Source organism: Halichondria panicea, chromosome 1, assembly GCF_963675165.1.
Source record: "Halichondria panicea chromosome 1, odHalPani1.1, whole genome shotgun sequence".
Taxonomy (NCBI): domain Eukaryota; kingdom Metazoa; phylum Porifera; class Demospongiae; order Suberitida; family Halichondriidae; genus Halichondria; species Halichondria panicea.
This window is the reverse complement of record NC_087377.1, coordinates 10,754,963-10,781,175: the sequence shown is the minus strand read 5'-3', so window position 1 is coordinate 10,781,175 and position 26,213 is coordinate 10,754,963. Positions and strand designations below refer to the sequence as shown.

Here is a 26,213-nt window from a genome sequence, read left to right as displayed (position 1 = left end):
TAATCATCGTGGTTAAGTCATGCAGCTGCACAACTTCTTTGAGAACCATGGACTAGGTGAGATGTTTATACACTGTCAAAAGTCAAACTGTAATTAACGAAGGAACTGACAATTAACACCTAAAGCTAATTTTGCTGTTTACAGGTGAAAAGACTGCAACTCAACAATGTCCACAGTTATTCTAGCAACTTTGGCTGTCGCTGGGACTTCAGTCGTCGCTACCATTGTCACTCCTGCAGATGCCATAGTACCAGCTCCTCTACCAGCCCCTCCCTTACCTGCTGCAAGCGTCACTCCGGTGCCAGTGTTGGCCTCCCCCTCAATTTCTGCAACTGTTGCGGTTCCTCCTGGTGAGTTGCGCAGTTGGAATTCTGTGTTTATTACATTTGGGGACAACATTAATAGTAAGCTTACCCCTTGCTAAGTATTAAGTAGTAATGTGAAGTGGGGTATAGTAATCCGAAGGAAAATTCTTGCAGTAAATTTGACAGAAATACTGCTGGTCAAATGGGATCTAAGTGTTATACTGTCTGCATAATAAGTATGAGATACTCAGAGAAAATAAGTGTGGCTGTTATTTGAGCTGTAATAATCAACATGATATTATTTCAAACCCCATGCATGCAGGAGTTTCCTTCCTGAGGTTATATAGAGAGAGCCATTGACGCCATTGACCTGCTCAACAGTTAAGTCTCCACCCACCCACACTTACTTCATGCACAGCTGTGGCATTTGGTGGACTTCCACAGGTTTGTCAGTGCCGATTAAAATTGCCAGTTAATCTTAATTATCTTATAGGTATCTAAGTCACCAGCTATCAAGTCTGAGATCAAGTACAGACCCATGATGGTCAAGCTATAAGGCTCCTACAATATCGCACAGCTGGTCCTCCGCATCTCAGCATTAAGATAACCAAATGGTGAGCGGAGAGTGTATATATACCGTATAGCACGAAATGTTCGAGGCACTTACTTTCGTGGAAAGGCCTCTAAAAGCATTTTGTTGCACAATGTTCGTGGAATAACTGCGCCACACTTTTAATCTTTGCACGTTATAGCAGTAATTAAAGAACAATTTTCGTGGTCTTAACGTTCGTGTAGGATTGCTAATGACAGAAATACTGCCGGTCGAATGGGATAATAAGTTGAGATACTTAGAAAAAAAATTTCGTGGATTTAATTTTCGTGTAGGATTGCTAACCCACGAAATCAGCGAAAATGAAGCCCCTCGAATATTTTGCGCCATACGATAATTATTGGCTCCCTCGGAGCATTGTTCAGCTCAGCCTGCTCTGCATCTATATTCTACATTAGTCAGATTCGACATACTATAATACAGAGTACGTGTTAAACAGTTAACGGGACGGACAATAACGTCTATACACATAGAGTCACTTATACGCATTCCTTTCAAGTGTTCATTTTCGTTTTTTTGCAGTAGGCAATTCGTACATGGCTAAGTCTGGCCTGAGCCTAGCCTAAGCCTGTTCCTCCACGCATATTCTAGAGGCCATGATGGAGTGGAGTGTAAAGGAAGTCAGCTGTAAATCGTCGACCTCCATGTAGCTCTGCAACGCCACGTATGCCATGCCTCAGGACATCGAATCGGTTAGAGACTCTTAATTGCTACTTCGGTTCTGTGACTCTGTCACATTTATTATGTGCGTGCCTGTTTAATAGTCATTTCTAGAACAGTGCCTATTGCTTCGTTTACTCATAGATAGTATAGAGGAAGAGGAATTGGAAACGCTATAATTACATGATTGCTAGTAAAAACGTCACTTCCGCTGAACCATGCCATGCGTACTCCCAATATTGTTGATAAACAAAGAAAGTGAACAGTACACTTCTTATAGTTAAACTCTGCTTAGTCAACACAGTAAAATTATCATTTTCTATCGATGGAAGAGGAAAAGGAGGAACATGTAAAATGACCCAAAAGAAGAGGGAGGAGGAGGAGGGGAAGACAAGAAACAGAGTGGAAAAGAAGAAGAAATTAAGAAGACGAGGAGGAGATGAGGCTGTGGAGAGTAAAAAGGAAGAAGGACGAATATGAAAAGAAATGGAGATCAAAGAGGAAGGCTGAGGAGGAGAAGGAGGAGAAGGAGGAGACGGGGCCGGGGAACCTGTAACCATGCACAGTAAGACAATGACATTATTCCTGAATAATTACATTTCATTTTGTCTTTCACTATAGATATCTCGCTATATACTCTGTCACCTTTAACATTGGATTTCAAAGAAGTGGCCGTGGGGACAGAGGAAGAGGTGGAGGACGAGGAGGAGCGCCGGGAAAACGCTGAGGAAATATTATTTAACCAACTATAATTATGGTACATAATTATTATACTGACCTATTAGTATATTTTACTCAGCATTTTAATAGTGATTTCTGGAAACGCTATAATTGCATGATTGCTAGTAAAAACGTCACTTCCGCTGAGCCATGCATGCGTACTACCAATATTAAAAAGTGAACAGTATACACTTCTTATAGTGAAACTCTGCTTATATATAGTCAACACAGTAGCCATGCATATCTATAAATTGCTGTCAATTATTTCGCGCATGCGCATACAAAGTATACCAGGCCGCCTTTCTCTTCGCGGCCTGGAATCGAGGCTAAGCTTGCTGTGGCTATTCATGGAGCAACAACTAAAACAAGTACAAAGAAGATGCTCCTGCTTCCCAGAGGCGCAGAGCTCTGAATTTTACGGGTCATCACCTTTACTCTGCAATAAGCAACTGCATGCATGTCTAAGGGGCCCTGCTTTGCTTGTACCTGACTCGAAGTGTCTCTAGAATGCATTATTCTATTTTCCTCCAATTAATCTTCACTATAATAATTAATTAATATACACTATAATTATAGTCTAGAATATCGGACTCTATGATATCAACTGCAGCATACAAGTCATGTGCATGCATGCAGTAATAATTAAACTCTATATAATGATTATTTGTACCAGACTCGAAGTGTCTCTAGAATGCATTCCTCCATTTTCCTCCAATGACTATAGCTTGTACAATTAGAAAAATATGTGTTTGTTACAGTGATTCGATGTTATAACCCTGACATTTGAGAAAGTAGGAAATGTAGTAAATGACACTATATACATGCATGCGGAGGTTGAGCAACAAAACATACACGTACTGTATAATAATTATAGCTCACTGATGGTAACCGTTAATGTGCCTTGCTAATGACACTGAATGTGCATGGCATTAAGGAGGAAACTGGAAGTAATACTTATATACTGTGCAGTGCCTGTAATTTAATATCACAAACTTATGTGTATACTCAGTTAAATGCAAAAATAATGTTGGAATTTCTAAGCAAAGGTATTGATTAGCCTCGATCCCAGGCCGAGTTTTCGGCCTGGGATCGAGGCTAAGGTATATTGATCCTCTGCTTCGCTGGGTCAAAGGTTATAAACCGTTATTCGATTCCCATGGAGCTAATGCTAGCAGAGTTGCAGCACTTCAAGAGATGCTGGTTGGACAAGAGATACCACTAATGCCAGATCGTTCTTCGTGTGAAGGAGCGTGGCTTATACATGCAAGACTATAATAATTACACCTCACACATATAATTATACTGAGCAAGTGTTGAAATCCAAGTAACTTAATAATTATTATGATTCTTTACGCATAGGCCATGCATGCTGATCAACTTGATGTCTTTTTTTCTTGCAGACAATGAGCTAGAGATGTGCATGAATGCATGCATGATGGACTGCCATGCAGTGATGTGTACGTGACTCCAGGTAAACATTGCCGGCATAATTATAATATAGTCTAGATCAACTGCACGAGAGTTATGCAGATTAAAAAGTATACTTATTGCTGCATGCATGTAGCAATAAGTATAGGCCTTGGCAAATTATGCTTTTTATTTTGCCTATTATTCTTTTTGACTATTCTCAAAAAGTCAGCCCAGTTTGGTGTATCCATTATTCAAACATCAATGAAAAGACGAGTTATTTGTAAATGTATTTATAGCACCTGACTGACCTGAAGTAGCCTTGTTGTCTCTAGCTAGTATTTTTCATATTAAACGGCCAGCGTTACAGAAAGTGAAATATAATCCTCTATAGTGCCAAAAGAGAAAATACTCCTCCATGCCTGCCTATAGTGGCTATAGTGCTTACAGTACAGATCTATTGTCTGTATAGCTACATTAAATAAGATGTGAAATTATGTCTACCTACTATATGAGTACTATGAGGGTCAACCCTCAATTATGCTAGTTGCTAGAAGTCTCCCAAAAACTATGCTAGCATAATTTGCCAAGCCCTATAGTATATAATTATGGTCGTACAATTCTTTCATCCTTAGCTCTTATTCTTGCATTATAGGCAATCCATGCGGAAATATGAACAACCACTTCAAATCAACAATCGTTGAACCCCAGCTGGTCATTTTTGAAAGTGAAGACTTGATCCTGCAAATGTTCATGTTGCCAAAATGGTTGTCTGGTGATGGAAGTTCCTGCATGCAAACGCAATTGCAGAAGGATTAGTTTACCTGATGGCTGCATATTACATTTTCAATGTGGCATATCCAAGCCTAAGTACCAGCCTTAGCTTTGTTGTACATGGTACAAGATTTTGTGATGAACAAATCCGACAATGGGAAAAGCATTCATTAACACTTATTTCTAGCTAAGAAAATAATTATGTAGTAGCTATAATTATAATTATGCTCATAATTATTATACTTTGTAGTATTTACGTGCACCATCATGCATACTATAGCATTAAGCATAATTATTTTGTTAACTGATCATAAATGTATATTGATCATGTACATGCATGCAATATATATAGTTTGTAATTATTATTACGCTATACAGTCATTACTACAGCAGTTTACCATGCATTTATTCCACTACAAACTATAGACTATAATATAGACTCTACATGCAGCTAATAAGTTTCACAGCAAGAAGCTGCATGGCTATCTATAATAGTTCTTTAACAGGTGTAGGGTTTGTCACAGTAAAACGTTATAGGGAACATGCAGTCAAAATCTGTCATCCCGTTCTTCCTACAGCATTCGTCATGTCCAGATGTAAACAACAGTTTCCGCACAAATGGTACCAGCATTTGCAGCCGGGACCACACATTCCATTACATTCATCAAACTGTCCTGGGGGACATAAACTTTGACTCTTACAACAAGCCCCGTTACTGACGGCTGGGTTCGTAGAGCATCTTATCTCGGCAGTTTTCACTTCGCAATTGTCAGGGTCATAAGGGAACATAAGATCATGATAATTGTAAGGGTTCAAAATATATTTAGCTTTTTTTAAGGTACCACGGAACAGATTGTTTCTGAACTTCTCTCAGGGAAGAAAATCGCATTACCATCGCCATGACAGGTATAGAGCAGGCGGGTTATCTCTGCCAATTATTCCACGGTTACCAATCGCTTCGACCGCCGCCTGCATTAGTGGTATCTCTTGTCCAACCAACATCTCTTGAAGTGCTGCAACTCTGTTAGCATTAGCTCAATGGGAATCGAATAACGGAATATACTTTGAGTTGAATTTGTCTTGACTGAAAATTCGTTCAATTCCTTGCGAGAAAAGGTGAGGTACACGATAATCTGATCGTTTGGGGTGTCCATGCTCATTTTTGATGGAAATAAATCTTTGACCCATGATGTTAACAAGTGTGGCTTTTTGATTTAGAAGATGGTGGTAGGAAATTATCATTTCCCCATTCAACTTTTGAATCTTGACATGTGAAATGTTTTCATTTATTTCGCTCTCGATACGCACTCCTTCTTTAACCGTTTCAGCTGAGGCAAAATTGAACCTGGCTCTCTGAGAAAAGGTAGCCTGCAGTTTGGTTGAATTGAGAGTCTGGATTGTGATTCTTGCAGCATTCCTTGGACCCGGAAGAATTGGTTGTTCTCTTATCGATTGAACCACTGATACCAACAGTACAAAGGGTAGCAGAGAAATTACATTCATCTTTCTTCTTTGGCTGAGAGTCTGGCAATCTTATGCAAAAGCTTTAAGTAGTAATTTTTGCCTCTAGCTGAGTAAAATTTATAGCCTCAATCTTGGCCGCAGCATAATTATTATAGCATTTTTTGGTGCTATATAATTTATAGGTGTTTTATTTCGCTGCTGTGTATGTTAATAATAGGCTGATGAAGTTGAAGGCTGATCAAGTGTGAATAAATAATTTGAATAATAGGTGAACAAATTTGAATATTTGGCACAGTCCTAGCCTGGGGACAAAGGGTATAGGTGCAGTATGGGTTATTCAATGCAAAGTGTTGTATCGTATACTGAACTGCTAACAATAAATCTCCGTGATTGTCATTACTTAAAGCAATGATTTACACTTGGGTGAGAGGTGTTATTCTTCCTCTAAAAGGTGAACTTTCTGCATGCCATAATTACATTTGCTGTATCATTTGCGGACAAAAAATTCAGCATGTCAATTTTGTGAACAGGAAAATGATCACAATTTTAAAAAAAGTATTAGATCTATCTACAATCAATCTGTGCATGCATGCATGGGGCTCATTTAATGCTACGTCAATAACGTTATGGATTTATATAACTTGCCTGTCATATCTATATAAATTCTGAAAGTACCGTCGATAATATCTACCTCAATAAATCTCTATTATCATTTACACTATAGTTCGATCTACCTGTTGTGGGACTCTGCTCGAGAAGTCCAATGGAAGCTGTGATAAATTATATCAATGTTTCAGCTGTATAATTATAGATCTACATGTAGTTGACAATGCAGATCGACACTATAATTTATATGCAATTGAGGGGTGAATATAGGTACATTAAAGGCCCTTTTTGTTTATGATTTCCTATACTGAATAACATTTCTGAATCAGCAGTTGTTTTTCAAAGTAGTGAGTATAACTGAATCAATCATGGTGTGATGCAGTTTTAAGTGCTTCTACGATTGGCTAAAGAGGTGCATCAAAACAGAATGCCAAAATATAGTGTTTTGCGAAATGTCGATCTGGATATATTAAACAAGCCAGAGGTAATTAAGAGTGATTGGTGTGTGTATGTATGGAAAAAAATGAGCTGTTTGAGCAAACTAGACACTTTCAGGACTGCTTAATTTAACTGCTAATAAAAATAATAGGCTATAGTTGTAGTTGAACTTGTACGATCTTCGAAGGTGACAAAAAACACTGTTCTTCTGATCGACCTAATCGTTGCTTTATATACATTCACAATCATTCCTCATTCACCCTATAATGATAATGTTGTAATAAGGTCATTATACGGTAATTGCATGTATACGTTACTGGGCTGTGCAATGAAGCTCAGCGCACGGGGTGAATGCTCTGTGAGCATCTTGTTATAAGATATAGCCTCAGTCCCAGGTCTACTCTTATAGCAGGCGAATAAGAAAGGGAAAATTCAGCTTGGCTGCATGGAATATCTATATATATTCTTCAAGTGTATACACTTATGGTCACTGCATGCATGGTTAATTCATCAATATAGCGATGTTGAGATTCCTTTCTAGCTATGCGCATAATCATGTCAGGGTGATGTTGTGTATTTGGCATTTCCATTGAGACGTGACCAATGAAGCTCAGTTCTTTGATGCCACATTCATGGTTGAATAACATGAAGATCTATCTCCTAGCAGCTCTTTATTCATGGGTTCAATTAAGCACCTGCACACTCAATTATATAAACATCAGAACAATGGCAGTTTTATTTGTGATAAATCAAGGATAACATATATAGCAGCTAGCTATCTATAGCTACCTTTATGTCAGCAAGATTTCCCTATATATTACTGCATGCATGCATGGCTTTTTCCACCAACTTCTGGGATTTAGTATAACCACCTAATTGCTTCATGAAAAGTATAAAGTGTGCGTCACTCAGCTGCATGTCTGATAAGAGCCGAAACTGATACTATATAGAGTGTGTCTATAGTGGTCAATTGCTGTATATAAGTATATGGTATTGCCCTCTGTGCTTCTAAATAGACTATATGTACATGTACATGTTGTGTTAATTATCTTCATATTTTTTTATTAATATAATTATGGACTAGCTACACAGAGGACATTATTAAGATGTGCTGATCGATCATGACATATAGTTATAGGTTCAACTCTGCATGAGAATGGTGTCGCTGCAAACAGCAGCTTCAACAATAATCATTTTGTGCTTGACTTTAGTCGCGAATGGAGACAACTCAACGGAACCAGGTGCTTATAGTTGTAATATGACTGTCTTATAATAATTACTTGAAGTGCGTGCTGTGTTTCAGAGTGCAGCATGGATTAAAAGTACATTCTTGTAGCAACTCGTTGTAGAGTCTGCCAACTGTACTAACATTCATGCAGTGTCAAAACCAAGGCAAGCTATCAGTGGGGAAGTTCTATGCAAGAGGAGATCAGCATCTGCTTGTCCCCGACGTGGCTGTATTAATCCTGGTAATGATTATGCTCCATACTTTGTAATGCATGTTATGTAGGATTTTATGAAAGTCCTCCTTCCATTCCAAATGGCTCTCAAGGAACACATACAGCAGGCTACGCTTCGGGAGAAAGAGTTACCTACACGTGTAATAGTGGCTACACTCTTTCCGGATCCAGCACTGCCAGTTGCTTGATAAGTGGCACATGGAGTAGCCCTCCAACTTGCATTAAGACTATAATTGGTAATATGCGACTTTTGGTATGTTTATTATAATTATGCAGGCATATCTCAGTGATTTGTGTGCCAACATTGAGTTGTACTTAACTTAGTTTTTAACAAGCAGGCTAAACAGAGCATAACTATAGTATATTATGCATGTAAAGATCCACATGACCACATACATAATTATATAGCTAGCTCTTCAATTGTCTAGGTAAATCAGAAAATTCAGATTAAAATCAAATTGTGACGACAAAGGGACAATGCGTTTTGGTCCCAAATAATTATATGCATGCACTTGCAATAATAATTATTGATAAATATATATTTAGTTAATTTATTTCTCTTAACAAGCAAACCAAACAAAAAGTTTCCATTGCCATTGCGTACACATCCACTTAACCAATCTGCATCACTGCAAGAATCTAGACCTTCCATTTAAATTGGGTATCTCTATTTTTCAGTTAACGCTGCATGGGTATCAAATTTCAGTATCGACTATACAGTGACTTGTATAATATTGATGGAAACTGGAGAATACTACCAACTTGTAGAGGTATGGAGATTTTCATCACTGTTATGATTGAGCTACCATTGCATTTATAGCTATCTGCCCTGACCTCTCGGTACGTATACCAAGCAATGTAATGATCAGTTACAGTCCATCAGCTACCCTCAAACTGCAAGGAACTGTGGCTATACAAATATGTAATGTGGGACATTTACTATCTGGTGGAACAACAAGAACTTGTCAGGATGATCGATCATGGAGTGGGCAGAGCTTCAATTGTCCAGGTAAATTGGACAAATTTTTATCGAAGAGACAATGCGTTTTGGTCCCAAATACATGCACTTCGCAATAATTATAACTGCATGGAGAACACTACCAAATTGTAGAGGTATTGATAGATTTGAGATTTTTCAAAATGTATGTTATGTTCTACCATTGCATTCACAGCCATCTGCTCAGACCTGATCGTACCAAGCAATTGCACCATCAGCTACAGTCCATCAGCTACCCTCAAACTGCAAGGAACTGTGGCTACACAAATATGTAATGCATGGGGTATTTACTATCTGGTGTAACAACAAGAACTTGTCAGGCTGATCGATCGTGGAGTGGGCAGAGCTTCAATTGTCTAGGTGAATCTCCAGATTACAATTATGCACAAGCATGCATAATTATGAGAACGGATAACCCTAATAGTAAATTTGAGTTAGCCTTGTTCCCGGCCTGATTTTCTCTATTGTAACGCTATAGGCTGAAAGACAGCTATTGCATGCATACATGCATGGGTATCGGATTTGAACCATCGTGCAGTTGTTTGTACTCCATTGGGCACATATATAACGGCCCTCAAGTACAAATATAATTATAATAGATCCATTGTACAGGTGATGATAAAACGACATTTACAACTGAATAGTGCCAACACTGTTTTATTCTTGCTATGTACCTTATGTCTCAACTGTTAGTGTTGCGCTGAGGAACGCATACCACAGCATATATACCACAAACAGTTGAGAACTACATGTAAGATCCCTTTCTGCATTTTTGGGTGGTGTGTGGTGCTTATAGGTAACAATTTCAATAGATCATCATCTAGACCCTATAATTATGGTATTGATGTGCAATGTACATCCCTGGGGGTTTAGCTAATGCATAATTATTATTCCCCAAAATCTGGGGAATGCATGATGATTCTACGTACAATGGAGAAAAGTCTGGAACGAGGTTAGATTTGATATATACGCTCTCTTTTCTTATTAAGGCAAACAAAAGGTTTATGATGCAGTACACTAGATCTATATGTTTTTAACTGCAGCTGAACCTCTAAGTTTTCAAGTGGAAGTTGTTGCCCCGCAAGATCCTCCCATGTATAACAAAAGCTTCTCGTTAAGATGTGCTTCTCTGTCAACAGATTCCTTTATTCCTGTCGCCTATAAGTGGTTCAAAAATAATATTGAGTTGACAAACCCTTCAGCTGCTACATCTAGCCTACGTTTTGATAGTTTGAAGCTCTCTGATGTTGGAGAATATCAATGTGAAGTAACATCTCTAAAAAATGACGTTAAAGCTTCCAGTGTGACTTATGAACTCAGCTTTCAATGTAAGTTTGTAGCTTACCTAGCTGAGGTATATTTCCACTAGCTCTACCAACGGGTCTATAACTTTAGTGAAATTGTAATCAGTGCTAAATTATGTTTGCACAATAAAATGCAATGTCATAATGAATCTCATCAGATTTGTTCATGCAAGTGTTATTTTGAGAATGCATTGGGCTAGCTATAAGTTAGCTAGCCCTCTACACTAAACCATCCATTTTACTAAGCTCTACATCATTGGGTGCATAATAATAATTGTTTTAGTACATGTATGTAACAGGTAATTGTTGGAAATTCCAAGTGCTTACCCTGAGGGTTCGCACACATGAGCTAGGGGAATATAAGTGGTTACAATATTAATAGTGTTGAGAGATTCAGTTGAGCTTATATAGCCAATCACTAGATGCATGACTGTGTATATATAACAATGTATATAGCTTATATCCTTGAACGGGGAATGGGGCTAGAAGGTTACGCATGCCACAAAAAGTTTGGTCACTCCCACGTTTGTTGACCACACACCCTATTACATGCATCACTGTAAATCTAGTTACATATTGCACATCATAGACAGTACTAATGTGATGATGTCATTATTCTACAACATTTTGGGGGAAGCTGAGCATTTGGGGGGGAGGTTCACCCCTGCCCCCCCCCCCCACTAGATGAAACCCTGCCCTGTGACGTGTGTGTTGCTAAAATGAAAAACTTTTTATTTCCATGTAGCCTTGCATTTTCAACTTCGTTTCAACGTGCTTGATGGCTGCCAACAGTATCTCTTTGCTGGTGTACTTTTGAACACAGCTAACGTTACTGATGCTTTAATTAAAGGTATCAGCAATTTCTGCAACTGCAACTTCAACTCACTGCTTATCACCAATGCCAATTTTGTATGCTTCCAAGAATCTCCACTGATTTTGACGTATAGAGCCCTGCTTCTTGAAGGTGCTAACTTTTCTACGGTGGACCTGCTGCGTCAAGTCGAGCTGTGGGCCTATTCCACTCGAGTTATCATTGTCCATAATGTTCATCTTGAAATATTTATTGCTGACAACACCTGCCCTATGCTTATTGGGAACATCAATGGTCCTCAATGCCAACTGATTGACAGTACCGATGCGTCCAATGCTGATACATCCTCCATCATAGTAAACGCTGCTTCTGCTGGCATTGGAGCACTGGTACTTGTACTGATAGTTGTTGTTATAGTTACTTTGTTGGTCAAGAGGAGCCGAAGAAAGAGAAAGTCCAAACAAAGCCATGAAAGGTAAAATAACTGTAGGATTGTTTGTTATGTGTACAATTAATAGCTGCATGCAAGTTAATAATATCATTCCAACACACATGACTGTGTACTGAATGCTTAATTAATTGTGCTGTCATTATTTTTTAATAGAGGGAAACAAGACGACAGTCTCACCTGTGATGAGATAGCAGCACCATGTCGCCCCCTGGCTAACGTCAGTTATGGATTCACTCCTAAACCTAACTCTGAAGACCTTTGCGATTATTCATACGTTGATCCGGCCCATTTGAGAAACAAATACAACCTCGACCCTTGCCTAGCCTATCAGAATGTGGCAGACCTCAGAGCCAAATGACTTTTTGTTGAACGCAAACAATTTCAAATTGTAGAGATGTTGTAGATGGACTTGAATAGAATAGTAGAACTCATATATACACACACAGGGGCGGATCCAGGAAAAATGAAAGGGGGGGGCTAGTAGAAAGGGGTGAAGCCCTGTACGAGGGTGGCGGAGCCACCCAGGGGGTGGGTATGGGAGGGGGAGCATCCCCCTCCCGCCTCGCCGGAGGCGAAATTTTTTGATTTTTACAATTTGCTCACACTTTTACCTTTGAACTGTCATATTAATAAGTGAATACTGAATATGAAAAAGTTAATACAAAAAACTCGTTCTAATCAACAAAAGGATGTATACTGTAGATGTTACATCTACATTCATGCACTCTTGGTACATGAAAGAATCACAATGCCTACCCAGACTGCACTGAGAGTGAGAGGAGATAAGGCTGCTTCCTTGCAACTAGCTGAAAAAGTCTGAGATCTGCTCCATGTTGCAGCTCAACAGCATGCACAATAGCCTCCTTCACAAGGCCTAGGAAAAGAGGCCTGGGATATGATCGAGGCTACAAAACATTGCACAAGGAGCTGACTCAGCAACAGCAATAGTTGACCTATGCACTTTATTAGTTCTACATCTAGCTAGCTAGCTAGTATAGTATGCATGTCCAGCTAGCTAGCCTACATCCTTTATACTCTTAGTAGCTAGACTTGGCTATTGTCTAGCATCTCTTAAGTCAGTGAGTCTACATGCAGATGCATAAGTAACAAGGTTGGTGGCAAAATTGTTGTAACCTCAGACTAGCAATACATAGGTAGTTTTTTCAAAAGGGGGGGGCTTCAGCCCCTAAAAATCACCCCTGGATCCGCCCCTGACACAAAACTATCACTCAAGGAATGTTCTAGAAAATAACGAAACTAGAATATGTATAGTTAGATCTATATAGAATAATTATAGATGTTTCACAGTAGACCTGCATGCAGCAAAATCATGATAATTATTATAATGTACGTCAGGAGTACTCCTGTGTACGTATAGTATAGCTTTATGTATGTTATAATTATTATTATGTAGCTTTGGCACAGAGGCACCAGCACCCGCGATGCTTTCAGTAATAGGCTACACTTTCACATAAAAACGAGAGTTTATTTCGTGAGTAAAGTGTTCGTGCTAGTACAAGAGTATAATAACAAACAATAGCTGGCTGGCGACTAACCTGCTCTATAATTATACACTTGGTATTAACATTAATTTCGAATGCAATATTTGTACTGAGTCCCTATTTCAGCATACATTGGCTCCTTTGCCTGTGCTGGCAGGGGGATCTCATCATACAGATGAGGGCCAGTGTCCTCTTGAGATACCGGAGGTTTTCCTGCCGTCTCGTATGCTTCATTTCTAAGTATATGTGAGTACGCCTCATTGGAATGAAGTTGAGGCATTTTTTGACAATTCAAACGTTGACCTATGAAAATGATGGCAAATATATAATGGGCATGCTTTGTAAGTATACATTCATGTTAGTACATGTACAGAGTCAATAATTTTCACCGTGTGTGCGTGTGTGTGTGTGTGCGTGTGTGCGTGCGTGTGTGTGTGTGCGTGCGTGCGTGCGTGCGCGTGTGTGTGCGTGCGTGCGTGTGCGTGTGTGTGCGTACTAATCTAGGCAAGACAAAATAATAAAGAGTACAACAAGAAAAACAAAAACAAAAATTATACAAAAAGGAAAAATATACTTGTTAGTCCATTTGGCATAAGTGTGCCTCGGCCGACACCAAATCCATTGGTGGGATGGTCTTGATGGCGCGACCACGGGAGGACCGGGAGCCTCGAACACATTGTATAGCAGATCTGAGCAGACTATATGATAGGGAGCATCTTAGCCAGTTTATGACCTGGTGGTATGGTTGGTCCCATTTCTCAGCTAGGAGGGAAGCCAATCTTTTGTAGAACACTGTTGCTTCTTTTCCTAGCCCCCCACTTGCGGAGAGCACTAAGGGGGTGAAGGACGCATGTTCCACCTCCCTCACTCTTTGCTCATAGGCTCTTTTCTTCTCTAGTTCGTGTTTTCTGAAGCACTGCTCCAGGCTCGTGTTCCTGTTCGATGGTGCGTGGGGGTTAAACACTCTGACATCTACAAAGGTTCTCTCCAGTCTTCCTCCCCAGAAGCCGTTTGCCGCAATGTCTAGTCGGGTGTTATCGGTGGTAATGGCGGTGCGTCTTGCGTGCGTGCGTGTGCGTGTGCGTGTGGGTGTGCGTGTGTTTGTGTGTGTGTGCGTGCGTGCGTGTGCGTGTGCGTGTGCGTCTTTAAAAGCAACAAAAAATATGGTTTTCTAATCGATGCTTTATAGCCAGTTCACCAGTGGTGGATCCATGCAGACAGAAAAGTGATGAACTTTTCAAAAGCAAGGAGGGGGTTCCCAAGACCAGATCTAACTCATGCATGTAGTACAAAAAAAAACAGTTGACTTTTTTTTGTAACACTTTTGGAACCCCCTCTAAAAATTCATAATTCCTGGGTCCGCCACTGTTCACAATCGTTCCATATTTATAATCATTCCCATAATGATCTAATAAGCTCATTACGGTAACAGTTTTGTATCCAAGTTTTGTCACTGCATGCATGTGTGCGTGCAATGAAGCTTAACATATACACAGGGGGAATGTTTCTATGAGTATCTGAATTTGACTGTGGATAATTATCTCATGATATAATTATGGCATAAGTAACAGACTTATGTGGCCATTGACAATGTGCTACTTTATTCGTGTGGTCTATACTGTATGTTTACCACCTGAGGAAACATGGGCATTTTAATGTATATAAGCTCTGAATAAAGAAAGGCATAATTATGTCTTGATAGTGTTCTAGTAGGGGGGGGGGGCAAGGGGAAGTTTCTCCCCCAAACAGTTCAGCTTCCCCCCCCCCCCCCTCCATCACTAGTTTGTGAATGTTACTAGAGCTATACCATCTACTAAATGGCATTCAAATTGGATTCTATTTTTCCCCGGATACCCGAACACCCCCTTAATTACTATAATTCGTCTTCCCCCCAGAACTCTGCATGCTTGAGCATCATCTATATAGCAAGGCCTATCGATTCACATGCACAGGAGAGCTAGTACATACTATAGTGAAAGTAATTATAGTTACCTGATCTTTTGTAAATCTTCCAAAACACTCCTAAAACGACAGCTGATAGGCAAATTAGGCAAACTGCTCCCAAAGTGCCTCCACTGACTGCAACTGCATGTTGTGCACACAAATAATCTATACATGCATGCATGATCACACGAGCCAAAAGAGTATAATTATACCTGTTATTATCAATGGTATCATGGTCGTGTTTGCTGGTGTGAGATTTAAACCTGTTGAGCTGTTGTTAGCTGCCTGTATTGGGAGTTCTATCAAGTAAACACTGTTTTCAAAACTGTTTGGTTCCCAATGAGAAACAAGTAGAGATACCACCTTCCCAATAGTTGGTAGAACTGATAAGTCAATACTTCCATTTGCGTAGCATGGTGTCGATTGCAGGGCTTCACAGTCTTCAATAATTGGTAGCCTTTTTTGAAGGAGGACTCTTTCACCACTTCTTAGCTGTATTGCACAGCCTTTAGCTGTTATCCCTCGGGCGAAATGGCAAATAACGTGCAAGAAGTGTCCTTTCCTTGACGTGCTCACACTCTGAAGATCATACGTACCTGCATGCATGCATGCATGGTTATGGCAAAGAGTGAAATAATTATTGTGTTACGATTTAACTCACTGAAGTCAACTGGATGCAATTGCAAATGAGAGGTAGAAGTTATTCGATTTATGCCAATTGTGAACAGGTTGTTTCTCTGTAGATCTTTTTTTCTAATGCATAGATGATCCAATCCGTACAGTTGTGTAGGTGTCACCAACTCTGTTGAATTCAGTTTCCGCTTGATGGTAACTTCATAGACAAACAAACACCTTTCAATCGATGACTCGTTGTGATCTGCCTACATGTGATATACAATATACATCATGCACGCATGCATGCATCATAATACGTGGATGATACTAGAAAATAAAATACTTTACACATGCACCTTCTGATTGCCTGCAGTGGGTGTGAAGGAAATATAAAGTGCCGTTGAATTGTCTTCGTCAAATTCTATTTCCACAACAAATGTGTCTCCTACAAAAAGATAACACATGCATGCATGCATGGGTTTATAAAGTATATTTACCTTCTATTCGGACCTCATCATTAGTGTTCCCGCATTTCGGAATCATAAGTTGTGCTGAGCTGTTGCTCTCTCCGACAATATTCCAAGCAGTTACCACAACAAAAAAATCCGCATAATATTTTGGTAGAATAATTTGAGGTTTCGACGTATTGGTGCATTCAAGTTCATGCTCGGAAATATTAAATTTGGGGCATGAGCATACTGTGTAACTTTCAATGTCAGGTTCTACATTTGTAATGTTCAGCGTCGGTGGTTCCAACCATTCCACTAGGTTGTGTGTGGAATTGTACCTGCTGTATGTGGCATTAGACTCCATTTCCAGCAAGCCTTGGATGTTGTATTGAGCTGTTTCGTTGGACTCAGCCACTTGAAAACCTCCTGTTGTATTGTACGCTTCACATTTAATCACTGCTATGTGCTTGTTAACTGAAATAGCCGGGATCAGTAATTCCGAGAGGAAGGATCCGTCTTGATCAAGCAAAATTCTGGATTGTATTCTTCTGATCATTCTAACATAGTAATCGATGTTGGTTGAGTCGTCAATGATCCACCGAATGTTGTCACTATTTCTTGTAATGCAAGTAAATCTTGCGAATTCTTCTGAATATAAGTATGCATTGTAGATCAATGGAGATGTAATTTCTGCAGTGGAATTACATTAATGAATGCAATATAATATTATAGCATGACTTTGGGTAATGCAGTTTACACTCACTGGCTTCAAGCTCCACTGAATTAGCAGTATTCTTTTTCACTATTAAAGAAAAAAGACCTGCTAAGTATAAGAGATGCATACTGTATCATGTATAAGGTATTATGAAAAAGTTTTTACGTTCACGACGTTTTTCTTTTCTGCGCATGTGTATCACATCTGGCGGATGTGGGATTGCATGTGGTCAATAATAATTATTAGCCATTAATAGATCTTGGCGTTCCGTACGTATGTAGCCGCGTTAGTCTCGAATACCCGCCTCAACCTAAAAGCTTGAGTCTGGTCAAACTCACATTGAGGTTTGGTTCAAGTGTGTCCAGGAATTTCTTGGACATTTAATTGACCACAAGTGGGTGTGGAACATGAATAAAATTATAGTCTACATGAATATCATTATAGCTAACCGCCACGCAGCATGGATTGTTACTAGTATAGTAGAAGAATGAGCCCCTGACAGAAGGCGACGTAGATGGATAGAGTTGTAAGGATGTGATACTAGAACTCTCCAGACTAGCAACAGGACCTTTGGAACACCTTGTCGAAATTAACAGCCTAAATGCTCATTTATGTGAATGTGACCGTCGACCATGGTTTCATGGCCCTCTAGCTCTGTGCAATGATGGCTTCAAGCTCAGTGTTTTTCTTGTAGGCTTTCAACTCCTAGCCTTAATTGATACACTGTTTGATATAGCCCTCTGTGTACGTGTATGTTCTGTCCCTAACATGCGGTGGCTTTATCACTATGCTTGTGGGCGTGTAGCCCACTTGACTTTGCTGACTGTGCAGAACAAAGTTCATATGTGAGTTTGACCAGACTCAAGCTTTTAGGTTGAGGCGGGTATTCGAGACTATAGCCGCGTAGCTAGCCTGCTGTGTGACTCTGAGATCGAGATACTGTATTAGGCGCATCATGAAAACACCCTCGGTGCTGTTACTGACCAGTTTACTTCTATATCTCCATCTCCATCTAGGGGAAGGGCAGAACACCTCAGGTAGGTATAGAGCGGTTATTAATAATGTCTGTGTCATAGATTTATCAATCCTAGATCTAACTTAAACCGGCCATGTCCTATACAGAGCCTGTGGTTGTATTAATAAGGCCACTCCAAGCGTTAAGTATAGCTAGCTTCAAGTGGTTGTGTTGGGTAACCACCCACATCATATTCCTTGATTCTATTGTCATGTCACTACACGTTTGCGCACAATTACAATGGTCCACAGATATTCATATACCGTATAATGAGAAAATTTTGGCGATTGTTTTTAATCTGGAAATTTGGCGAATTTTACCAAAGATTGCCAAATTAAAGTTTTCCCTTGCCACTCGTACTCTAATTAATTACATGAATTACACAAAATTTGAAAGTCTGCTTGTCAGAGTTGAGGCTTGCGAGACTTGCTAAAAACCTATGATTGTGTATGTATATGTGAGAGAACCATTATTTTTGTGTGCAATAAATTTACGTTTATGACTCTAAATTCTTTGTTCTGAACCTTCAGGTAGAAAGGAATGGAGGAAGCTCATTTGCCATAAGCCCGACGTTCAAGGTGGACGCTTGGAGATAAAGATGGATACATGTGATATTACTACAGTTGGCGCCGAAGGCACCTGCTCCCATACATTAATAACTAAAAAACTTTTGAAAAATGTCTGCTCTGTATCGTATAAGGATAGTGTGTCTACCTACACGTGCTTTATTAGTCACGATTTCACTGGGAGCGCCTGTTGTTATTTCTATGATTCAGAAGCGAAAATCTCACACTCATGCTTACCAAGTGAGTCTAAATAGCTTTTTTTATTTTTTATTGCACTTGTATCTTGGTGTATATAATAGAGATCACACCAACACCAACTTCGACTCCAAGCAGTACCAAATTGTCAGGTACGTACATGTTTTCTTTGTTTCATTATAGATCAACATTTTATATTATTATAGTCACTTCAGCTACAGTATCTACTGGAGCCACACCCACTCCCTCATCTGGTACGAATTAATTCTTCCTATTCTGATTTGATTCTATTTACGTTTCATTTTTTCCCTACAGAGAACAAACACGTAGGAAATGGAAATGGTAACAGGAGGATCTCTACGCTGTCAGCTATAATAATTATTACATTCATGTCAAATATCTATGCAGACTCCAACACGGGCATTATTGCTGTTGTAGTTGTCATCCTTGTCATTCTGGTCATTGTGATGTTGCCGCTGATTGTGCTCTGGTGTGTTAGGCGAAGACAAAGGAATCAAGGATACGATTATCAAGGTACTTTTACAATAGTACTTAATTGACATTGCTATTTGTAGTTTACAACTGATAATGTGCTTCCAGAGGGCAATGTCGACAATCTAGAGGGTCAAGGTACTTTTATAAGAGTACTTTACATTGGTGGTAACTTCTGATAATGTGCTTCCATGTGGCAACAATGCAGGGGACGGTGAGGCTGATGTCGGTGATGACAATCCAGAGGGTCAAGGTACTTTTATACTTTACATTGACGGTAAATTTAAACTGATAATGTGCTTCCAGGTCGCAACAATGCAGAAGATGTACGTGTCGTCAATCCAGGTGGTGACAATGCAGAAGACGGTGTACCTGTCGTCAATCCTGGTGGCAACAATGCAAAAGACGGTGTACCTGTCGTCAATCTAATAGTTCCAGGTGGCGACAATGCAGGTGGCGGTGTTGACAATCCAGGAGATATTGTTGATAGGGACAGTGTCAGAAACAAAGCAAGATGGAGTGGTGAAACCAAAGGTGGGGAAAAACCCAACAAGCCTCAGAAGAATCCCCAGCTTGTGGTAAGATTGACCTGTGTTGTGTTGATGTTCTATTTATTGTGTTTTGCAGTCTCGAGATGGACCAAAAGCGCAGTCTACACTTAGGAACCGTTTCAAACCCAAGGTACACACTTTCAGTAATACAGTGTACACGTAAGATTGTTGCTGAACTTCAGACCGTGGAAATGACGCGCAGGCCCCTGAAAAATGCACAGGAAGAAACTGAGATTAAAGAAGGTCGAAAATAATTATACTGTCGGCATTGTAATGACACTTTTGTATCTTTACAGACTCAAAATGGCTTCCTACTAGGGCAGCTGTACCTTTCAGTGAAGATTCGGGCAGGGGTTGCACATCTAAATCTGTCATGCAGCCTTTTCCTAATATCTACGAGCCTCCTACTGTCGATTCAATCGTTCTAGTAAGTCCGTTAGAAAAGATTTCATACGTTGTTATTGATAACATGTACGTCATTGTCTCTGTAGGACACGTCTTCTACCAATGCACCGACTGCTTCTCAAGCTTCTGATGATGAAAACTCACCCTATGGTATGTATATGCTATACACTCTGCACGTGTGTTAGTAGCAAATGATATAATATTACTTTGGATGTGAGATGGACCGAATGGTAACGTGTATAGGACACTCATTATGGTAACTAGAATCTGTGTATAGTACTATACATGTACATTTGTACATCATACTCATACCACTAATGAAGTGTGTGTGACTCAGCACAAATTTCACCACCTTCACGGTCAATTAATCTGTTGCTGCATGTACACAGTACATGTATACACAATGTACACTGTTGTATCACATTTGAAATGTACATACACCTCGCATATACACATGTATGTAAGTAAACCACTGCAGTGTACACAGTGGGACCACATGCTCGCCTCTGATCAATTAGAGTAGTATTTCTGCTTTTTAAATTTTGTATATAATTACATGTACCTCACAGGAATCTGCCAATAATTTTCAAGTGGTAGCTATTTTTAATTCTCAATTCAACACACACATTTGTATAGCCTTACATGTATGTAGTAAAGTAGGCCAAAGATTAGCCTCGACCCCAGGCTGCACTTTTTCGAAGAGTGGGCCTGGTATATATCGACTGCTTGTGCATGCGCTAACCATTAGCCAGATATCGGATAACAATTAACGTGTATGCTCAGTAAAACAATGACGTCACAACAAACGGAAATTGATTGTAGGAAGTAGATAGAAAGTTTAATTGAAGGTTTCTAGCCCATCTGAGAAAAAGCTGATAGCTACCCGTAGCCTGCTATGCTAACAAAAGACTCACAGCCTTGCCAACAGTGTGGATGACAATCGTCTGAACGGAGTGAAAGCTGACACTAGCCTATATGGACTGGCCACGCCCATCTTATCTAATGCTAGCTTTGGTGAAAGTCTACACTGCTACTGACTCTATCAGAAAGAAAATAGCTTTACAAAAAACATACTGTCTCTAGCTAGCTAGCTTTGTGTATGACTTTTTATTCTTTGTCAGGATTTTTCTCAGTATTATAAGAACTTTTACGGGGAAAAATAGCCAATAATGTTGCGCATGCGCAAGCAGTCAGTAGCAGCTAGGCCTTCTCTTCAGGGGAGGCTAGTGAAGGAGGCTAGCCAAAGATGTGGTTATTTTTGTCCGACCAGTGTGGGCACATGTATTATAGTATGTGCACCATAAAGGAGCACGTGCTCCTGACCGGTATATGTATAATGTTTATTGTAATTATTTTGAGTGCAGTCCCTATGCTTTCCAAATCATCGCCTCTGGCTCAAAAGCTGAACAACAAGGACCTTGTGACAACACGTATGAGCCACCTGAGTGAGTCATGAACCATGCATGCACTTAGCTTGATTGCTTAACGACACTTACTATGAACAATAAAGTCCCCTCAAAAGTTACGCTGCTACTGTCGCTGTGTATTATTACTTATTATCACGATGTCGGGTACATGTTAAATACCTATTCAGAGTGTAAAGATGGGACCCAAGAGAAACCCTCGATTTCCCCTGTCGTACAAGGTCATATGCAGAGTTTGGATCAAGGTGAGCGTCTGTGCTTATAGTGACACACATGCGTGTGAAGCCGGGCAGTTGTCCTCTATTATCCGGAACGTCGATTACCTGGCTTGACAATTTTGAGTGTGTCCCTTGATGTGCCTGTGTAATCACCATGAACACATGCATGTTTGTTTTCTGTGCATGCGCAGACCCCCACATGCACTAAATTTGCCAAATAAGTAGGTGGGTCAAGGCGTCCGGATAATCGAGGTTCTACTGTACTGGTATAGTTTTTGATAATGATTTCATAAAAGTACGTATTATACACAAGAGCCCATAAATAAGAGAAGGAGTGGCTAACTTCAGCATAATTTTATACTCGAGGATCACATTTCATAATTGCTGGTTTCTTTTTAATTATCGAAGCGATTAAGTGCTTTTAAACCGCAGCCCTGTATTGCATAACACATGTAAGGGGATTCAACCACTTAGTGACGCTGCATACCGTATAGCCCAAATTTTCGAGGCACTTATATTTTGTGGAACGGCCTCTAAAAGCATTTCGTTGCGTTACATGCTCACTGGAAGCCACGTCTTTAATCTTTGCAGATAATTCTAATTAAAGAACAATTTTCGTGGACTTGATTTTCGTGTAGGATTGCTAACCCACGAAATCAGCGAAAATTATATAATTAAGCCCTTTGAAAATGTTGCGCTATACAGTATATGGAAATACGGTCATAACCACTTACGAACGTGATCGATCCCTGGTCAGCCGCTCCTTCTCTTATTTATGGGCTCCTGGTACTCAGGTATATTAAGGACTGGGACCTTCAATTATTGCTGAATCAGCTAAAACGCAGCCACGCCCACGATTTTTAATATGTTTTGTGTGTAAAAATTTTGTGCAGCTACTGATCTTTTTTAGTTCTAAAAACGGTGTTCTAAACCTTCCTTTTAGCTCTTAATTCTTAGTGTAGTAGGTAGTTCAAAGGCTTAAGCAGACATATCCGCTGGGAGAGAGCATCATGTTCTATTTAGAGTAAGTTATTAGCCTATAAAAATAAAAATGTCACTTATTGTCAGCTGTAAGACTAAGTTTTGTGCAAAATCTCACCTTTGGCCAAAGAAGTGGCTCTCTCCCAGCAGATATGTCTGCTTAAGCCTTTGAACTACCTACTACACTAAGAATTAAGAGCTAAAAGGAAGGTTTAGAACACCGTTTTTAGAACTAAAAAAGATCAGTAGCTGCACAAAATTTTTACACACAAAACATATTAAAAATCGTGGGCGTGGCTGCGTTTTAGCTGATTCAGCAATAATTGAAGGTCCCAGTCCTTAATATACCTGAGTATACATAGGAGTGTCTGTGTCTCGTACGACAGTTCCTCAAAACAACGTAAGCTTTTGCATGCACTTTAACGTATATAGCCATTAAGTGTACCCCTGATAGCCTATAGGGCATGGTGTGCATGTTTAGATGGATAGTGCATGTGTTTAATAGATAGACACTTTTATCGTTTCTCAGATGACCAAGAGGCAGAAGCACTTGTAGTCCAACAGAAGGACAAGGTGAAAAAAGACACCTCAAGTGTTGTGGCTTGCAAACGACAGAGTTGCTTTAAATCAGGTAGAGTTTTGCGTACGTGTCTCAGTATAATTATTGTGCATAAATTATGTGTTATGTTAGCTTTTGCGTGTAGCCTAGGGCATTATATCTCGTAGTGTGTTTAAATACACCCCACTTTTATCATATCGTTCCTCAATTAAGTCTTGTGGCTCGCAAACAAACAGAGCTGCTTTAAATCCAGTACATGTATGCCAGTGCTCTTATTAACGTCCTGTCACCGGACAACTTCCGGACAAAAATTGCGATTGTGTAACCTCAGATGTGCATGCCTGGTAAAATTGTCCTGCCACGTGGTGAAACTTGTATGGAAAATTTAAAAGACTGAGTACTAGTGCCAGTCATGATACATGCATGTAGCTCTATACTACTGACAGTATACTAGCTCGTCTATAAAGAAGAGCAGTTTCTACAAAGACTGTTGATAAGTAGATCGTATAAAATGACGAATGGCTATAGAGTATGAAGTAGAAGGCAGCTAAGATGCAAGGTACGATGTATACTCTTTGAAAACAAGTAGATTAAACATTATGGTTTGTCCTTACGACTTTTCATTTTATTGTTTTGTCCTCTCAAACACTACATTGTTAGGACATTTTGTCATAATGCTATGAAAAGTTAGTAAGAGCACTGTATGCAAGTCTATAGTGTGCAATAATTTTGTGTTAATTATGCCTCGAGGCGTAGCCGTACGAGGGATACGGTAAAGCTGACTGTGTGTGTGTGTGTATTCCAGCTGTAACTGCATGATCAACGGTTGCAATGCGACAAAAACTAACAGCTTATACATACGTTTGATTCTCGCAAAATATACTAGTAATACGGTACCTACAGATGCGCACAGTATGTTCATAATACATGTAATGACAATTTTCACGCTTATCCTATTATACAGCCTCACATATACTGTTCCCTTTACATTCTTAGATGACCAGACTCGTGACTCCGTCTCTGGGAAAAACCCACTAAAGAGGCACAAGTTCCCCCTGGCCCCAGTTTTCTTTGGCACCGTGCTTGTGGCTATCACATGCCTACTGACCCTGGCTACATGTGTGTTTCACAGTAACCCTTCTACCTTTCTTCTCCCTATTTGGTAAGTGCTTCTTTTTTAATGCCTCGGTGTGTGCATGCGTTGCGAGGTATACGATAGTGTGTTTGTTTGTCTGCCTCTGTGTATAGACTGCTACAGCTGCTCAAGGATCAATGAATTGCAATTAAGAGTTTCTATGTAGGCTTCTAGTCATGTTTTTTAGCAAAATAATGCTTCGTTCTCGAGTTATAGATCTCTACTGCTTACTTTTGCTTTCTTGGAAAAGCCATTGTAGCCTTTACAAAATAGTGCGTATCATTAGCAAAACTTGTCCATACAAAGCAAACTAATACCTCGAAAGCCTCTTCTAACACTCTAATCAGGCCTTCATACAGAAAAAATTGACAGGGAGGCTGGCAAGTTGGATATAGGGGGATCTGAAGGCATGGTATATATGGCATGCTCCCCCAGAAAGTTTTTGTTTTTATGCTATCTGGTATCGCATCTGGTGTATTCTTAGGAACTGAGGTGTTTTGTATAAAAATGCGAGTGGTGACGATTTAATGAAGCTTCAAGTTGCCTATAGGTGCTAAACAACTTATGGTACTATGAGTCAGCTTAGATAGATAAAATAATAGCTGTGTCTATTCTTGTGGCTACTGCAAAACACGGCAGCCTGACTTAATTAAAGAAATCGCCCCTTTTACTTAGGAAATTGTGGACATAATTATGGAACAGAAAGAGTAGAAGTTCATCCTGTGATTCACATTGTTGTTATAATAATAAAAACAAATCTTTTTTGGTAATTGGGTTGTCACACGCCGTAACAGTGTTTTATGGCCTAATCCAGTGAGTAATACCTTGAGCGAAGCAAAACATGGCAAGAGGCATTAGTAACATTTACCACATGCACCACTCGTAAGCTTTGCACTAAGCAGCAAGAGTGAGAAAGATTTGGCTGCACTGTTTCAGGCCACGAGAGCAGTAGCCATTAATTATGGACTTTGAACTTTTGGCGTCCTTTTTATCAACCATAATGGTCATCATTGCATTCCATGCATGCAAATTGTACATGTGCATGTGTATTTAATATAGTAGTGTGTGTGCGTGTGAGTCATGTTTTCTTGGATTCGTATTAGTACGTTGCTGTGTGTTACATGTAGGTCGTTCCACCCTTATCAACATGCACGGTGTGTATAATTGTGCATGGTATGGAAGCTAAATGTTTTTTCTCTTCATTGCAGCTGCTGGAGCCCTAGCTGCTGGTAGACTGGCATGGCACCTTCCTTAGCTTCCCGCTTATTTTCCTTTCATTGATCAGACTCAGCAGCGTATACTCTCTTAATTACTGTATCTATTATATTAAATGTGTTGTTCAAAACAGGCAAAAATCGCTTTATATACATGACATATTAAAAATCAATTATACTATATATATTATTGCTTGTTTCTTAGTAGAAATACCGTATTTTGTCT

At 39.7% G+C, this 26,213-nt stretch overlaps 2 protein-coding genes and 1 long non-coding RNA gene across 10 annotated transcripts; 2 read left to right on the top strand and 1 right to left on the bottom strand.

Annotated features, from left to right (window-relative positions):
- The first annotated feature begins 660 nt into the window (after positions 1 to 660).
- Positions 661 to 2,126, top strand: LOC135346997 (uncharacterized). Its single transcript, XR_010398185.1, has 3 exons — positions 661 to 749; positions 799 to 919; positions 1,871 to 2,126. It is a non-coding gene; the product is annotated as an uncharacterized LOC135346997 (long non-coding RNA).
- An 11,346-nt stretch (positions 2,127 to 13,472) lies between these two features.
- On the bottom strand, positions 13,473 to 17,420 carry LOC135346171 (uncharacterized). Of its 2 annotated transcripts, none has more exons than XM_064543712.1 (7): positions 17,281 to 17,420; positions 16,566 to 17,207; positions 16,425 to 16,513; positions 16,115 to 16,334; positions 15,666 to 16,049; positions 15,502 to 15,618; positions 13,473 to 13,812 (listed from the first exon to the last, which is right to left on the bottom strand). In XM_064543712.1, exons 1-7 carry the CDS (start codon positions 17,357 to 17,359, stop codon positions 13,595 to 13,597), a joined length of 1,749 nt encoding a protein of 582 aa, XP_064399782.1. In that variant the 5' UTR covers positions 17,360 to 17,420; the 3' UTR covers positions 13,473 to 13,594. The 2 variants fall into 2 exon arrangements, with proteins under 2 accessions (XP_064399782.1, XP_064399791.1); XM_064543721.1 differs by having other exon boundaries at positions 15,502 to 15,594.
- A 25-nt stretch (positions 17,421 to 17,445) lies between these two features.
- On the top strand, positions 17,446 to 26,160 carry LOC135346190 (uncharacterized). 7 transcript variants are annotated; one of them, XM_064543752.1, is made up of 19 exons: positions 17,446 to 17,519; positions 18,138 to 18,273; positions 18,782 to 19,053; positions 19,113 to 19,160; positions 19,215 to 19,262; positions 19,324 to 19,350; positions 19,417 to 19,542; positions 19,609 to 19,640; positions 19,696 to 19,753; positions 19,807 to 20,078; positions 20,128 to 20,181; positions 20,234 to 20,294; positions 20,348 to 20,478; positions 20,543 to 20,606; positions 21,821 to 21,901; positions 22,051 to 22,125; positions 23,609 to 23,710; positions 24,635 to 24,800; positions 25,982 to 26,160. In XM_064543752.1, exons 2-19 carry the CDS (start codon positions 18,188 to 18,190, stop codon positions 26,004 to 26,006), a joined length of 1,728 nt encoding a protein of 575 aa, XP_064399822.1. In that variant the 5' UTR covers positions 17,446 to 17,519; positions 18,138 to 18,187; the 3' UTR covers positions 26,007 to 26,160. The 7 variants fall into 7 exon arrangements, with proteins under 7 accessions (XP_064399822.1, XP_064399860.1, XP_064399837.1 ...); XM_064543767.1 differs by lacking the exon at positions 17,446 to 17,519 and having other exon boundaries at positions 17,962 to 18,273; positions 25,997 to 26,160; XM_064543759.1 differs by lacking the exon at positions 17,446 to 17,519 and having other exon boundaries at positions 17,968 to 18,273; positions 19,609 to 19,638; positions 19,709 to 19,753.
- Positions 26,161 to 26,213: the final 53 nt, after the last annotated feature.